The 17,512-nt window shown below is 43.6% G+C and overlaps 1 protein-coding gene across 1 annotated transcript in view; it reads left to right on the top strand.

Moving 5' to 3' along the window:
* The window catches only part of aatkb (apoptosis-associated tyrosine kinase b), a 45,847-nt gene that overhangs the window by 24,578 nt on the left and 3,757 nt on the right, over positions 1 to 17,512 (top strand). Inside the window, exons 3-11 of the mRNA XM_030097632.1 lie at positions 545 to 686; positions 6,991 to 7,070; positions 8,181 to 8,299; positions 8,918 to 9,005; positions 10,616 to 10,749; positions 12,123 to 12,207; positions 12,434 to 12,555; positions 12,678 to 12,827; positions 13,980 to 17,496. Of these exons, the coding sequence (XP_029953492.1) occupies positions 545 to 686; positions 6,991 to 7,070; positions 8,181 to 8,299; positions 8,918 to 9,005; positions 10,616 to 10,749; positions 12,123 to 12,207; positions 12,434 to 12,555; positions 12,678 to 12,827; positions 13,980 to 17,496 (4,437 nt within the window). The remainder of the gene's footprint in view (positions 1 to 544; positions 687 to 6,990; positions 7,071 to 8,180; positions 8,300 to 8,917; positions 9,006 to 10,615; positions 10,750 to 12,122; positions 12,208 to 12,433; positions 12,556 to 12,677; positions 12,828 to 13,979; positions 17,497 to 17,512) is intronic.

Here is a 17,512-nt window from a genome sequence, read left to right as displayed (position 1 = left end):
TTTAGGCATTTTAGGCGTCCGTTTACATTGTAATGGTTTTTGTCCGACTCTATCGCTGTAGAAAAAAGATAAAAATGCAACTTTTATAAAATGGTGCAACTGCACCATAGTCCGAATAAACAGTTCATCTGCACATGTGTGAGTTGATGGACAGTTAAAACAACAGCAGCCTCCAGAGTGTCATGACTCCCAGTCCATGTTCTCCTAACCATCACATAATCATCTATCAGTGCGAATGTCTGTTTTAAAAGCAAACGACAGTGCCGACTTGTGGCCTGGCATGCTAATTACATTGTTTTCAGCGTTTCTGCCATTTCCATCTGAAAAAAAGTGTCTTCAAAACGTTGGCGTGTAAATGCAAAACTTTTCACACCCACTCTCACCTACGTACAGCTGATAGTTTTCTGGTTCTGCTCTCATGCCAGACTTCGGAGCAGGCAGTCTCAGACCATCCTCAAAGGAGGTCCTGCACACAAGGTCTGAACTCCGAGTTGTGAAACAAGCAGAATGACCTTTGACCTCCCGGTGAATCCTTTTGCTCCAGGAATTCAAGAATGTGGACGGGGAGGAGTACCATGCAGACATGTCCACCTTGGCCTCGCCGGCCCCCCAGAGCAGCCCAGACGTCTACATCCTGCCGCTCACCCAGGTGACCCTGCCGGTCGCTAAGCAACCGGGTCGATCAGGTGAGTCCGTCACCCTGGAAATGCGTCTCACTTTGATACTTTTTGTTGCTTTTCACACATATAATGATGGGATTGCGCTATTCTAGAATGCAACACATCTACGAATATAAACAAGTGGCCTACAAAGAGTTAAATCCTGTTCAAAGACACGGAAATATTCAAGCAGAAGACAGCGTAGCTACGCTTGCCTTAAAGGAGTGTATGCAGAGGAGCGTGCAGGGAGCGCGGTGTTGAAGGTTAAACACAGTCTTACTCTCATTTGCAGTTTTCTCCCTGAGTAAATCTTTGAAATCCCTTTGTTCCATTTAGAGTGATTCACTCTGTTTGACGGCTGTTGGAGGGGATGAAGCATAAGATTGATACGTTCTCAGCGAATATCCAGCCGTGACGTCGCCGTGCTGGTTTTGCCAGCGCGCTGAGATTTGTTGAAAACTTTGCGAGAATATGTGAAGGGTGTGAGAGAAATGAGCAGATTTGTGATCCTGGCAGCGGAGGGAGTATTTCCCAGGAGAGAGCTCCACCCTGACGCCGGCCTTGGTCAGCCGGGCCTCCACCTATCCCACAATCCCTCACTGCAGGTCCCTCCAGAACGAACTCCGTGCTCTCTAGGTTTCACTCTCTCCCACAAACATCTGCTTGTTGCATAATGGCGTCCAGGCGGCCGGCCTACACTGCTGTTTGTTGGTATGTGAGGAATGTGAGAGCACAAAACCCCAGTCAGAGCGCTGCTCTGTTTCCTCTGCTTGTGTCTCGACCTGACAGCGCTCGTTGTTGTGCGATAATGGGCCGATGCAGCCCGATAAACTTACGGCTGTGGAGTGTGGTGGGACTGAATGGACCGTGCCCACGCACACGCCGTGCATGCATCAGATGTCGAGCTCTTACAAATGTGAACGTTGTGGCTGAGAAGCTGATGAATAAGAGAATTCAAGGACTCTGATACTTGAATTGCTTTAAAAATGTTTTCTTTTATGTTCTGTTAGTAGCGAGTAGGAAGTATTGAATTAATTTCATGAAGCTGTTTCAAGATCAGTCCACAGCACGTTAATGGTATTTCCAATGTTACAGATAAGACAAAATCAAGCAGTTGCAATGCCACGAGTTTAAGCAGAACCATGCTGACAGCAGCTGATTGCTATTGTGAAATCATTATCACTGATTTGTCTGAGCCACTGTTCACACAGCAACATTTTTAAGTGAAAACGCAAAACATTTGCAGCATTTTGGTTTAGGTATAATTGTAATTGTACTGAAGGCCAACTACGTCGTTTTTTGTGTTTCCATAAATGGACACTGAGTTCAAAATGATGCATTTTCACTTGAAGCTTTGTTGTATAAATGTCGCCTCAGCTTTCTACAGTTAGTGAGTTACTCTGTGAGCTGGAGTCTCTTCCTGTCTATCAGTTCAGGATTGTGTTCTCTTCTGTTATTATTTTGCTAAACTCCGGTTTATAGGAGCATTGTAGTCACACCTGTTACTGCCGCTACTATCTACTGTACTGTTCAGTGGAGGACTTGAATAGTGACATACTGCAATGTGAAAAAAAAACTGTTAGCTGTTTTATAATTACAGTTACTAAAGATTCATTGAGTTTGATACTTGACTTTTCATGTGCAGTAACAGCATTTCCTTTCAAAGAACTTGATTATAATCAAATGCAAACCTTTTGTGGGGTGTATGATGTTCAATGCATAAAAACATCTGGTTGACAGAAATTTGAGGCAATTCTCAACCAGTGTTTTCAAAATGTCTGTCTGCATCTTACTGGGAAGATATTTTGTGTTGTTGGGTAAACTGACCCTCTAACAGCCGCTCTGTGGATAATAGAAACCATATGGTGTGTTCGAAGTGGCAGCCGGGGATTCATTACTGCACCTTCAGGACGGCCTCGCCCACTGACATCATTACAGGATATTGACTTTTGTAAGAGAGAAATATTGTCAAGGAATGCATCCATCGGACCACGCCAAGCATTTCGTAGAAAATCTTTTAAAACCAAACATTTTGGGGGGATTTGTTGCGATTTGCTGTCATTCCGCTGGAACGTCATCTTTTGTTCCTTCAACTTTTAGACTTAATATTTACATTCAGATGTATATATTCATTTGAATGCAGGTTTATTACATATAAATAGCTAAAAGACTAAAGGCCAGAGAAGCTGCAAATTGCCAAAACAGAGATTCTGTTTGAGATTTATTAGGTTTGAATGCAGTTTTTAAAAGTGGTTGTTCTTTGCAGTAATGACTCGGCTGCTTCCAGCCAGCGTTCCCATGTCCTCCATCATCCGGCTGTGCTCCGGGCTGTCGGCGGACTATGTGGATGGGAGGGGCTCCTATTGAGACTCCAGCGCTGGGAGAGTTTTGGCTCAGACAGAGGGTCCCGAACCGAGGACCCACCCTGATGCAGCTGTTCTCTGCTGCAGGCTGAGCTGTAAAGACTTAATGCTGCTCACACCCACTCAGACGAGAGACCAGGCCGCTCTCACACTCCCACGCACGCATTATGCTTCAACATCTTCCAGGGACAATTCGTTATCTCTGCAGACTCGCTGGGCCGAGTTACTTTGTGATGAGTTGAAAGCACAGAGTTGAGAGAGCATACACAAAGTCAGGACATTCATTTTTGTAGAATCGCTCTAGATGTTACAAAAAACTTGATGTGAAAGTTGCAAAACGTATGACACATTTGAGGATTGTCAACCATTTAGGTTCAACCCTCACATATTTCCTGGAAGCTAAGCTGAGAATTGATTAGAACGTTCACAATCACTCTGACACCATACTCCTGCTTTACTAAAGGTTTAACACAACATATTGCAGATGTGAAAAAAAAAACTGATTTAATACTTTTGGCTTTATGAACAGGAAATATCGAGTATGTTCACCAGATTGCACAAAATACTGAAAGAAATATATGAAAACGAAGAATATGATTCCTACATATGAAAAACCCGTGTTGCTTCACATTGCACCCATTTTTAACACATTTGTAAAGGAGGTGTGAATCGGCTTCAGATGTTGCTGAGAGACATTCCGTCAGCTGGCTCAACATGACTTTTATTCGTGGATGTTATTAATTATTACTTTCCCTTTGTGACAATGACGTTTCACAGTTGATTTGTGCTTCTTGGGGCTCAAAGCTCCATTCAGTCACTGCATGATGAACACAGGAGGTATTCAGTTAAGCTGATCGTTCTCAGAAGTTTCACATTTACATGACATAGCTTTGAAGATGATGTCCAACAAAACTTTTACATTTCCACTTCAGAAACAGGCTTTAAAATCCCCAGAAATTTCACCCAAACCAAAAGCTCATTGTGTTGGTTTGAGCTTGTCCATCCCACCTCAGATCGTTCCCCCTTTGCGTCCTCTCATCGAGTTACCCAACGTGGGCGTGGAACGGTCCTCAGTGATTTTCAGATAGCGTTAAGAGGTGGACGTAGCGGCTCAGCGCCTCGGCGCGGAGCTGAGCGCGATGAGCCGGACTGGACGGGATAATGGGAATTCCATTTGGCTCTGAGTGATTCACCCGCCGTGCATCTCACTGAAGACTTCCTGCCTACGACTGCGATTAGGCCAGATGCATTCCTCAGTCAGACGCTGGCAGCACGCAGCCTCCAACCGGCCAGACAAGGCTGTCAAATGGAAATTGAGTTAGTGTATTAGCTAAAGAGAGAGCTCAGGACTCAGTGAGGTAATCTGTGGTACTTTCAGTTTATCACAGTGTATGAGTGCGATAAAAACAATCAAACATTATATAACACGCTCAATGAACCTTTCAGTTTGCACTCCGACATGTTCCATAGACGTACAGTCCGTAGACATCGTCTTCAAAACATTGCCATATAAATGTGAAACTTTTCTGAAATGAAAAAGCAAAAACGATGCATTTTCTCTTGAAACATTGTGCAAATGAAACCCACGTGTCCAGTTAAAACAAAAGATATCTCAGAGCGTTCAGCAGCTGTACTGATAAGATGGTTGATGGAGAAATGAGTCGCTCCACTGTATGAAACTTCTTAGGAAAGAAAGTTTGAAGTATGATTCGATTGTATTAACCTTATGAATTTCCTCTGAATAGTCCACCCAGCAAACATTTCTTTATTGTTTGAAAAGTTAGCTTCTTTGTGTAAAAAGTTAGATCAAAATGCAATCTTTTCTTTTCTTTAACACAATTACCAGACTCTTCTATACAACAAAGGTCCCAGTGTGGCGTCGGTGTAGTTTCTCTCTACCATCATGCATCGTCTGCCTCTCATTGTTCCACCAGCATCATGAATATTTGTTGTAAACATGGTGGTGTAGGTGGGAGCCTTTGCCTTCCACTGTTATCACCAAGCGCAGTTCATTCCTGTGTCAAGGAGCTGGCGGATAATAGGCCCAGTGTGTGACGCTAACTGGTCCTAACTGGTGCCATGCTGCCCTCGGCGGACAGACAATGGAGGCCATTCTGCGTCCGGCCGGAGGGACTGTGAGTGGGCGTGAGGAATGACCAGCGTGGAGACGGGGACAGGGGTGTCCAATATGGCCTCCACACAGGGACGGGACTGTGTGGCAGTCTTGAGGGGGAAGAAGGCACCACAAAGATCTGCCTGTCCGCCTCTACGCCCAGAAGTCTTAGTGTCATCGAGGGAGACGCAGAGAGAAAGGAAAAAGGGCTGGACGGCGAGGGAGGTGGAGGCCGTCGGTCGCAGCCGCAGCGGGTCAGGTGGGGCATGTCCAGCCGGCAGGAAGGACCCGGGTCCTGGGAGGACGCTGACGGAGGACGGTCAGACAGATGGATGCCGGAGACGGCAGCTCCATATAGAGTCGTGTTTACGATGCGTGACGTCCACTCGCATGTTTGGATGTTTCACTTTAGAGAAGGTCAATATCAGATGGACTGAGGATGGAGCCCGAGGAGACACTTAACATCCTGGATGTGGTGCGTTCAATCATCTTACTCTCAGATGTTATATGTTCTGGACTATATATACTGTATATCTGATGATATATTCATGAGTCTTTGAGTCAACCGAGGACATGGCTCCTCTTATTATCTGTTATCTGATCCCTCCTCTTCATCCAGATGTTACCTTACATTACCTGCTTTCACAGTAATGTGTTATTGAGGTAGAATAACGATAAATCACGCAACTTATTTATTTACTCTCATTTTAAATGGCTTTTCTAATCTGAAGTTAGTATCTACTGAGAGTTGATGAAAACAGAAAATATCATTTTCATGATTGTAAATATGTTTTACTGATAAATATCTGCTTTTTGTTTTCAAGCAAATAACCAGGTGAAAATCATAAAAATCTGATGGATTTCTCCATTTCTGTTTACATTTTTTCTCTTAATGCGGTTCATTTTCCACTGGAAGTCAGAAAATGTGTCTTATTATCTCCAACATGATGGAATCCCTCCATCCTACAAAATCTAAATTATTGAATCAAACTGAGTCTAGCATTAGTCCCAAAAGAGGAAATTTGCAAGAAAATGACCCTAAACATGTTGTACAGGTGTTCAGAAAGGTCAGATTACATGCAATCAAGTCTGATTCTAATGTCTCCTTTATTAAATGTGCAGACTGGGAGTAATACTGCTGTTAAAGAGGGTCAGATGGCTGTGATTTTTCTTTTATCTTCTTTTATCTTTCTTTTATCTTACATGTGACACAAACAGTTAAGCATTTTCAGTGACTCCAGCTTTCAGCTCGATGTTCACAGCACTGATTTAATCATGTTCTGTGTTCCTGTCTTTAGTCCTGCATGCTCACCTTGTGAGAAACAGAGATTTATGGAATTTAGTAAATTTAAACAATGAAGAATTTAATATCGTCACATCATGACAGAAACAACAGTTTTGCAGCTAAACAAACACTTACACAGATATACTCTGCAAAATGCACACAGATGATAAAAAAAGATTAAAATGTGTTTTGAACTTGATGTTTGTAAGGAAAATACACCGTAAATACATGTCACGCTTGAATATATGCATAGATACATTCAAAGAAAGTTGAAAAATATATATAAATGTGACTTGATGTGTATAATGACTATATCCACACACACTGTGACAACCTTGAATGCAGACAGAAATATTGTAGTAATTTTATTGAGATTTCAGATTCAGATTCTTCGGTTTTGTCCAGGATGTTTTTCTGTGATCCTTCTTCTCACAGGGCAAGTAGTGACAGATTTCAACAGACCAGGGTTTTAGTGGTTCATCTTATCTGATGAAAACATGATGATGAATGAAACAACTGAATGAAGAGTTTCTGCCTCTCCTCTTCATCCTCCTCCTCTTCCTCCTCCAGTCCAGCTCCTGAAGTCCTCGGATCTGAACCGGCACAGTCTCCTGTACCTGAAGGAGATCGGACATGGATGGTTTGGGAAGGTAACACACACACACACACACACACACACACACACACACACACACACACACACACACACACACACACACACACACACACATATTCAAGTGCCAATATTTAATGCGCTAAAATTAATTAAATGCTGCAATTATTAATTTTTTACAGTACTCAAGTAAAAGTAACATAAGTATATAGTATTTTGAGAAGTATTTCAGTACTTTGAAGTTTTTCTGAGTACTTTTTCAACAACAGTTTTCATGATGAACTAACTCATGCTTCAATACTTCAAGTAGTTTCTGATAAGACAACTTTCGTAGTTTTACTTGGGTATTCTCCACAGCTTCAGTGCTCGAATCTTATTAATAATACGTTAAGTACTTTATGATTGGTGCATTTCCTTTTGAGTACTTTTGAAACAATGGTAATTCAGTGAAAGTAGCAAACACTTTGATAAGTTTCTGTAAAAACTATGTTGTTGAAAATACTGAATGCTCTTCCCAAAAAATACATTTACTTAACTAGTTCAGATTTTGAAGTACCCAAGTAAAATCTCAAAGAATAATGTTACTTTTGAGTTTTACTTGAAAAGTTTCAACAACATTATTCGAGTAAAATAGTTTGTGATTTGAGTATATTATATCGCTTTTAAAATGAGGGGATGAAACAAAAGAAATTAAAGCTTTGAGTAGTTTCTGAGAAAGGTACTTGCCCTTGGATACATGCTGTATTCTTTCAGTGGTCTGATCCTCAGCTGGTCCCGGAGGGGGCAGAGGTTAGCTCGGGGACAGTTTTCTACATAACAGCTGCAGAGTGAACTTGTTCCTGTGTGAAGTTCTCAATAAATAACATGTGGCTTCATTCTCTCTCTCCTGTTTCTCATCTTCTCCTCACATTCTTCACTCCTCAACACACATCCGTCTTTTCCATCTTTGTGTACCTTGACTGGGTATGTCCATCTGTGTGTGTTGTGTGTGTGTTCTTCAATCTGTGCTGCACTCCTGCATGTCCGCTTCACGTCTCGTGTCTGTCTCGTCACCCTCGCTCCATGCTCCATGGGCCTGTGTGTTGCTCGTGTGTGTGTTCATGTGTGTGTTCCCTGTACGCATTCGTCTGTGCCTGTGTGGTTGCAGGTGCTGCTCGGGGAGGTGAACGCCGGCCTGACCTCCACCCAGGTGGTGGTGAAGGAGCTCAGAACCAGCGCCAGCCTGCAGGACCAGAGGCACTTTCTGGAGGAAGCACAACCGTACCGGTAAACACCTTTACCCTCCGCCTCCAACTCTACCACCTTCATCATCATCATCATCGGCAGCAGCAGCAATGACAACAATGATACTAATTTTATCAATTTAGAAAAATAAATATTTGTTCAATCTATTGCGATTATATATAATAATTTGATTTAAATTTAATTTTCATAACACATAGAGAATATTATATATAACAAGATTTTTAATTTGCCTGATTATATTCGTTTTCTTCTTATTATTATCACTTTTATGTTTTTTTTTTATCTTGTTTCAATTTAATACAGTTCAAATAATAATAGCTGTTTTCTTCTTAACAGTTTTCCTTGAGTCCTCACAATAACCTTTAGTATGTTGCTCCATTATGTCTCAGATTAGGTGAGAGTATATAAAGAATAGGTAAAGAATAGAAATGTGTTTGATATCTACATAAATTGTTATAAACGTGCGAATATAAATGTTATGCATTAGTCAGCATTTTTTATTTCAAGTGTAACAAAAAATTGCGTCTCAAACTTCGACTGTGGTGAGTGTTCACCTTATTCTTCCTCCTCTATCTTCCTCATCATCTCTCCTCTCTGCTCCTGCTCCTCTATCTTCCTCCTCCTCCTCCTCCTCCCCAGCTCCCTCCAGCACCCGGCCCTGCTGCAGTGTCTGTTCCAGTGCACTGAAGTCGCCCCCTACCTGCTGGTTATGGAGTTTTGCCCTCTGGTGTGTATCTCAAGCTGCAGGATCAACGTGCACAGACATGTTCACGTTCACTCAGTACATTAAATTGGAAAAAAAAAAAAAAAGGTCCACAGAGTGTAACATATTTTTTATCTATGTATAATACAATACAAAAAATGCTATGAAAATCATGTAAATACAAGATATTAATAATAATAATAAATAATAAATTAAAATCCTGATACTGCCTTCACCTCATGAAATGAATGATATATTTCTAAACCACACTGTGAGCATTAAAGGAATTGAAATGATCCAGCTGAGGTGTGTGCAGGGGTTTTTTAAGGTCCTCGTTAAGGTTGTTTTGACCTTCGCTTTAAATCCTGCATGATATCCTCCATCTCGCCCTGTACTTTAAGAAGATTGAAAACATTGTGTGTTTTTCTGAACTACCTCTGGCAGTGAAATCCGTCTTGGCAGCAGCTTTAAACACTTGGCTCGAAGCCCGAGATGAGTCAAAGTACACTTGTTCCACTGAAGTCCGTCCACCTCGCCACAGGATGGATTCATTTAGGAGATCAAACACTGATTTTTAGAGTAAATAATTGCAGAGGCTGGAGTCTTCCATCTTATCCTCATCCATCTTCTTATTTCTACTCCCCACAGAGGTAATTGCTGTCACCTGATGAAATGGTGAACTATAATTCCATTCATTCATTTCCGATGTGTGTATGTGCGATTTAGAGGCTGGAGGCGAAACCTGACAACACACACCCACAACAAATCACCCACACTGAGCTACAGAAAGGAAAACTGAAACAAATCAAATAAATTCAGGGCTCCTTTGAAGCTTCTCTGATGAACTGAGTAAAATCTGTAATAAAAATAGTATCCCACAGTTCTGCACAAATAGACCTATGAAGTCTGAGGTTGTTTCTACCAACAATCAGAATGTCTCACACAACCCGAAACCCACTCTCCTTTATTGATCTTCATTCCAGGAAATCTCATCTGGGTTCAGCTCAGTTAACGGTTTGATTTTCCAGATTATAAAACTCTCTTATTGCCTCTTGTGATAATAACTTAAAGCCCCTCATTGTGATGTAAAACTCACATCTCCTCAATGGCTACAGATAAATTCCAGGAGATTTAGTTCTTTTTATTTGAACATTTTATCTTCATACCTTCCTCATTTTTATATCCACTTAAATTTGCAAAGCCTTTTTCTTTGTCCCAACGGTTTTGAAAGAAATTGGCCGTGGAGCTTTTACGTATGAATCTGACCGGAATAGTCTCTCCTCCTGTCTGAGATCGAACACATCCTACTTCTTTATTACCCTAACTTTTAAAAAGAAAAGGACCATTAGAAAATAACGCCATAGACACTTTTTTGTTATATAGTTCATCCAGAAGAATAAAATACAGTCTAAATGTTTGAGAGAAAGGAATGTGGAGGCTGTACCATGCACCAATTAATCCTCCCAGATGACTGTATTTGTCTTGTTAATCTCTGAAATATGTACAAATCTACTTAAGATGGGAGTTAATTCATCTGTTCTTTTTTTTTTGTGAACTGTGGAACTTCATTGTAGTGAGAACACTGGCCTCCAGTGGTGAGAGTGTGTAACAGCCTCACGTTCTGCCGGTTTCAGGGGGATGTGAAGGGCTACCTGAGGAGCTGCCGGTCCACTGAGAGCCTGACCCCGGAGCCTTTGGTTCTCCAGAGGATGGCCTGCAACATCGCTTCTGGCCTCATGCACCTGCACAAACACAACTTCACACACAGGTACACACCCATTCCCTCCTGTGAAATGATCATCGTGAAATAATCTGCAAGCTGTTTTCATGGCTTCAATGTGCAAGGTGGCAGAAATGGAGACGCATAGATTGGATGTGAAGAAACATTGTGAAATCGCAGAGTTCTACTACAACTCTCCGCCACTGAACTGGGCTGTACACCCTATCTTCTTCTGCTACCTCAGATCACCAAACCTCTGAAAGAAGTGAGAAATTAGAGAGTCTGACATGTTTTGGTATGAAAAATATGACGACCAGATAGAAGAAATGCAGACAGAGATGGTTTGGTCACAATGAAAGGAGAAGAAAGAGAGAAAACCATAGCAGAGGAGGTCTGACGATAAAGAATAAATAACCAAAACCTCGAGAGGAGAGTGTGGGCTGAAGGCACACTTCTGGAACAGAGGAAGATCAGGGACACCTCAGAAATGTAGAACATCAGGAACAGCTGGAAGATCAGGAACAGATAAAACATCAGGGACCGCTGGAAGATCAGGAGCAAGTAGAACATCAGGAACAGCTAGAAGATCAGGAAGAACTCAGAAACCTATAGAACATCAGGAACACATCAAGGACAACAAGAACCCATTGAACAGCTATAACATCAGTAACAACTGGAACATCAGGAAATGACAGAAGGTCTGTAACAGCTGGAACATCAGTCCCAGCTCTCCTGGACTTGCTGCTCCTCCTGGGTCTCTTCCTGGAACAATATCCTGGTGCTGACTGAGTGCTCCTTACAGACTCCAGCATCAGTGATTTTGTTGCAGGCGGTGATCTGTTTTCCACAGAGTCCCCCACACCTCCTCCCACAGTCGTCTGAACCATTCAGCCATGTCTTAGTTTGTTCCTTCCTTCTTTTGCTTGTGTGTTTGTTCATTTGTTCCTGTGCCTGTTGTTGCCATTTGGATTCACAAGGACTTATTTGCACACTTTTATATGTAATACATGTGTTTTTATGTGTATGTGTTTGTATATGTTTATTTTTTTATGTTGATTTTCATTATTTTTTCTGAAAGAGTATGAACAAAGTTATGATAACCATTGGTTAAAATCTCTGATATATTTGTAACACACCAATATATAAATAACTCAACCTTTTCTGGCCGTACATCATTAATTCTTCAAAACAATACTTTTGGAAGGGGGCTTTATTTGCCCATTTTGTTGCTGTTAATTACTACTGTTGTTCTTATCTTTGAATCGGTTATAAACCTTGCAATTTTGTCCAGTGGGAGCACTCAAAACTGATAAAAACTGCAACACTGTTGATAAAATGTGTCTGTGTTCTGCCGGAGTCTTGTTGAGCTTGTGTTTGACTCGTGAAGAGATGTAAAAGCTTCTCCCGTCCTCTGTCACCAGTGACCTGGCTCTGAGGAACTGCTTGTTGACCGCTGACGTCTCTGTGAAGATTGGAGATTACGGACTCTCACAAACCAAGTACAAGGTGAGCCACAGGCACAGTGTGACACATGCACAGTTTCTCTTTTTCAGTTGCCTTGATTGAATGAGAAAAACTATCAGATGACTCTTGAGCGAGTGAGGCTGCTGCCGTTTCTTTGAGTCTTCACAAAAAAAAACAAAAAAAAACAAAAATGATTAAATAGCAAACTTTGAATGCTTGAACTGAGCTTTCGTCTGCATGTCTAACATTTGGTTGACCCTCCTGTCAGGACGATTACTACATGACGTCGGATCAGATGTTGGTGCCCCTCCGGTGGATCGCTCCGGAGCTGGTGGATGAAGTGCACGGAAACCTGCTGGTGGCAGACCAGACGCAGCAGAGCAACATCTGGTAACATCAGCACACTCAGACCCACTGCTGGTTTTGTCTTTGCTAGGGCTCTCCATTGCACATCGACACATTTCTTTGTGATGACTGCCGCTGCATGTCTGTTATTTCCTGCCGTGTCTCAGGTCTCTGGGTGTGACCATCTGGGAGCTTTTCGAATTGGCAAACCAGCCCTACAGACACTACTCTGACAGACAAGTGCTGACCTACGCTGTGCGGGATCAGCAGCTGCGCCTGAACAAACCGCTGCTCAAAGTGCCACTGGCCGAGCGCTGGTGAGTCAGACCGAAGCCCGTCCAGCACAATCCAACACAACAGTCAAATGTCCAGACCAATTAAAAAAAAATCATGTTTGTTTCTTGGTGTATAGTAACTAGACACATGATGACTGGAAACACATTTACTCTGAGTTTAAAATGGAGTTGTTTAGATCTGTGATTGAGAAAGTGCTATTGTCCCAGGTATGGAGGCACTGCTTAACCTTTTATAGTCAGTGAGGTGAATTTGAGGTTTTTGTGACAGAAATGATAACAGCAACAACAGTTTTAGAAAACGACTGTCCCTGTGTTCAATAAAAAGATCCCAAAGCCTATTTTAAGATGTTTACCAGTAAAACCTGGCTATAAAACATTCAACCCGATGCAACTTAAACTAAACTACATGAAGTCAAAACAATAAAAAATAGTGCCAGGGAGGATAAAATGGCCAGGAGGAGGAAGAGCCGTGTAGTTTTAACAGCTTTCCATTTTATTTTATTATCTGATACAAAGTGTAATGTGGATTCATAAACTGGAAAACGGTAAGTTTGAGTGCACAATGTCACTGTCCACCAAATGGGAGGTGAACAACACTACAAGATACTTCAATCTGCAAAGATAACACAAGAATGAGTCGAGCAGAAATGAATATAAACATGATTCAACATTTTAGCTTTTCAGGAATCTGTAAATGATTGTTTTGGTGATTCATTTACTCACTTTAGTTCAGGGACCACATACAGTCCAATTTGGTCTGTCTTGTTCTTGAGCAGTAATATGATAGTGAAGTAACCTGTAAACATTTGAAAATAAAAAGTTTTCCTTTTAAGTATATTCCATTAAGTACACATTTTTCAACCGGGATTTCTCGAAACATTTGATTTCTGTAGCCTTTGGCAAGTTTTCACAAACTCTCCCCCATAGTTTACCTTTGATGGTAATGCTCTCATGCTAGCAATAAGCTCTCAGCATCAGCATCACCGATTTCTTAGCTATTAGCATTGCCGCTTACACTTAATACTTTTGTTGTAAAACTGCAAATAATGTCTTCAGGAAGGTCCTCACATGGGCCAACTTTGACCTGCTCTATTTTTCAAAGAGCAAGCATTCACTGGGTCAACCACAGTCAGTATGTGAGAATGTTTTTTTTTATATTTTTGTCATTAACAGGTACGAAGTGATGCAGTTCTGCTGGCTTCAGCCTGATCAGAGACCCAATGCAGAGGAAGTCCACCTCCTGCTCAGCTACCTGTGTGCCAAAGGGGCCAGCGAGGCTGAAGAAGACTTTGAGAGGCGCTGGAACTCAATGCGTCCCAACACAGGATTCAACAGCCAGCGAGGTGCCTCGGCAATGTCGCGAGACCATCCCCCTTCAACCTGCTCTTCATTTCCTCTCCTGGAACAGTTTTCCGCCGGTGATGGCTACCATTCAGAGTCTGGAGATGACATATTAACAGTCACTGAAACCAGCCACGGCCTGAACTTTGAGTATAAGTGGGAGCAAGCCAGAGCAGAGCAGTCGTATAGAGCCTCGGACCCCTCGTCTACCCTGGGTCCACTAAGCCATCACTGTCAGGAACCCTTTTATCCACCTGGGGGCATTGTGGGTGGTTGTCCTCTGGAGAGCCTCAGCCATGGAGTTTCCCCTTCTTATTATCAACCAAAACATCTGCATGCCCCAGGTGTGCTTCCCGTCCTCAGTGCTCATAGCCCCTCTGTAGGCAGTGAATACTACATCCGCATTGAGGAGCCGGTGGACTGTAACATCGATCCAGACTTCACCATGTGCACCTACAGTCCAGACTACCAGGGCAGCAGTGGGAGCTTCCTGACAGGGAGTGCAGACTCGGGTGAGTGCATGGCCTGCCCATCACAGGCCAAGAACATGGGCCCCTATTGGTCCGCAGACCTCCATAAATCTGATGTGTATGACTCCAATGACTCAAGTCCAGCCATCTCCCTGACCATGGAACCTCTTTTAGGGCAAGTGTCAGACAGCAGCCCCCTGCGACCCTGGGAGTCGAGTCACTATGTGTCCTATAAAGACCGAGATGGAGGTTACTATTATGAGCAGTCGCCACCTTTGGGTTTAGATCACTATTTGACTGGAAGTGAGGCATCCAGTGAACATCATCAGGAAAGCTGGGGGTCAAGAAGCTTGCGGCAGGCATTGGGTGAGTTGGACAACCCACTAGGTATTTCCCCTTCTGTGAACAGTCCTCCTCAACAGGCCTACCGAGACCCATACCTGGAGACAAGTCAGGCTTCCATCATAGGAAAGAATGTGACCGGGGGTTACTATGACATGATGGGGTCCCTGAGGAAGACAATGCCCAGCCACACAAGGCACCACAGCCACTCTGTCAGCATCAACATGGAGACCGAGGGGGCTCTCTTCATTGGACACAGAGAAAGTGATTCAGAAGAGGACGAGGAGGACATTTTTATTGAGAGACACACTTGCAATACTTGGCCTTCAAAGCACCGCCACAACAGCGTGGGTCACCACAGACGGGCTAGTCACAGCTGCAGACAGGACACTTACGCAGACTTTCACTACACGATGCCAAGTACGGACATCGAAGACTCGTGGCCAGATGAGCACAGCCTGGCTTTTCACTCTCTGCCCAAACCCATTGACTATCTTGAGCCACACCAGGCCAAAGATAACAGTGCCTGCCTCAATCTGAGTAAACACCATCCACTGGTGCCCTCGGACAACTGTAATGCCTACATATACCTGTGCCATGAAGGAGAGAGTCAAGTGCCGACATCAGGAGAGTGCTGCCACTCACATTTCGTTGACCCTCTCACTGGTTTGCTTGTCAGAAACAACAGCTATTGCCACAGCTACAATCACACCAACTACATCAGAGATAAGGTGATGGACATCCCAACCAATGAAGAGATGATCAATTTATCACCGGCTCCAGGAGGTCCTATCATAGCTAAACCAGTCGTAATGAAGTCTGAGGTCTGTGAAGAACAATATGTTGATCTTAAAACTAACAATAACCCATTTAAAGAAAAAAGGGAGGAGATTATCAAAGAAAGCCTCAGCATGCAAAAATCTACAGAGCCTAGAAAAGAAGAGGTGATTCTCACAATGACTAAAAGCACTCCTCCTCCTCCTCCTCCTGCTGACAACATGCATGTGATGGTGCCCATCACAGATCCACAGTCAGAGCTCAGTCAGACTGTTGACAGTGGTATAGATCGTGGTGGCTCCAGTGTGAGCCTCGCTGACATCCTGGACTGCAGTGATGAAGATGAAGAGGATGAAATCACTGACGATATCACAGATGTCACCTCGGGTATTTTTGCTGACGAGTCCAGCGAACTGAATGCTTCTCCTGCCTTCAAGTCACTACAGAAGCAGGTAGGAACTCCTGATTCAATGGATTCCATGGATCTGCCCTCTACAGTTGGGTCATGTGAAGGCTTCAGTCCTGCGTCCTCGCACCCCTCCAGCTCACCTAAAGCCATGGACAGTGGATATGATACAGAGAATAATGAGAGTCCCGAATTCGTTCCCAAAGAGCCTCATGAAGCACGTGAACAAAGCCTTGGAAAGCCTCCTCTCAATGCACCGCTGGAGGAGGAGGAGATGCTTGAGGAGCATGGAGTGGAGACCGAAGTGGAACCCACAGATGGCGATCCATCTTTGGGTGAAGATCTGGCCATGGAAACTTCACAGACAGGCGACCACATTCTTTTACCTTTGAGCAACAACACTCCCTATAGAGACTCTGCTTATTTCTCAGACTATGAGAATGAGAGGCAGAGTCGAGATGAGGGAGATGACCTAAGAGTAATAGAAGAAGAAAATACAGAGAAAGAACATCGGATTGAAGAAAAGAAGGTTCAGAAAAGGAAAAATGAGGAGGAGGGGGGATTGAATGATGTGGTTGTGAACAAAGACATCAAACTTGAAGAGGTAGTCCCATCAGCAGAGACAGAGCAGTGCTTTACAGAGGAGAGCTGCCGGGATGAGGCACTACCTCTGGATCGATCTGCCTCAATAGAGGGAGGTCTGGATGAATGGCCATCCCAGGAAGAAAGTGCTTCCTTGGGAGACTGGGCAGCAGAGGTAGTGGGCGCCATGGAAGAAGCTCTTGGTGCCCTGAACGGAGATTGTTCCTCAACAATTAAGAAAGGAGAGGAGGAAACAGATGACATGAAACACTCTGCTCAAGCTTTCGAGACAAAGGATCAACCTGCTGTTAAGACAAGTCAAAATAGACCATTGGCAATATCCAGTGAAGTCCCACACACCTTACCCAAAGATGAGGTGGCCTTGCAGCAAACAGCAAACACCAGAAGGTTTTCTTCTTCCTCACCCCCTCCACCATCCACTCCTCCGCCTCCGCTGCCTGCGACAGAGGGCCGAGCCTCTCCGGCCGACGGGGAGGAGGCGGATGAGGAGGACGGCGACACCGACGACAGCGACGAGTCGGACGAAGAGCTGCGGAGCTATAATGTGCAGGAGCAGTCCGCCGGAGAGGAGAGCGAGGATGAATTCTACCCAGTGCCCATTGTGGTGAGCGACGACAGCGAGGCCCACAAACTGCGCAGCCTCCTCAAGATGCCCACCCTCCTCAGCACAGAGAGCCTGGAGGAAGACCTGGATCGCAAGAGGAAGACAGTGTCCTTCTTTGATGATGTCACCGTCTATCTGTTTGATCAGGTGAGCTGCAGAAACC

The sequence above is a fragment of the Salarias fasciatus genome, chromosome 8, assembly GCF_902148845.1.
Source record: "Salarias fasciatus chromosome 8, fSalaFa1.1, whole genome shotgun sequence".
Classification (NCBI taxonomy): Eukaryota; Metazoa; Chordata; class Actinopteri; order Blenniiformes; family Blenniidae; genus Salarias; species Salarias fasciatus.
This window is presented reverse-complemented; position numbering and strand designations above follow the sequence as displayed.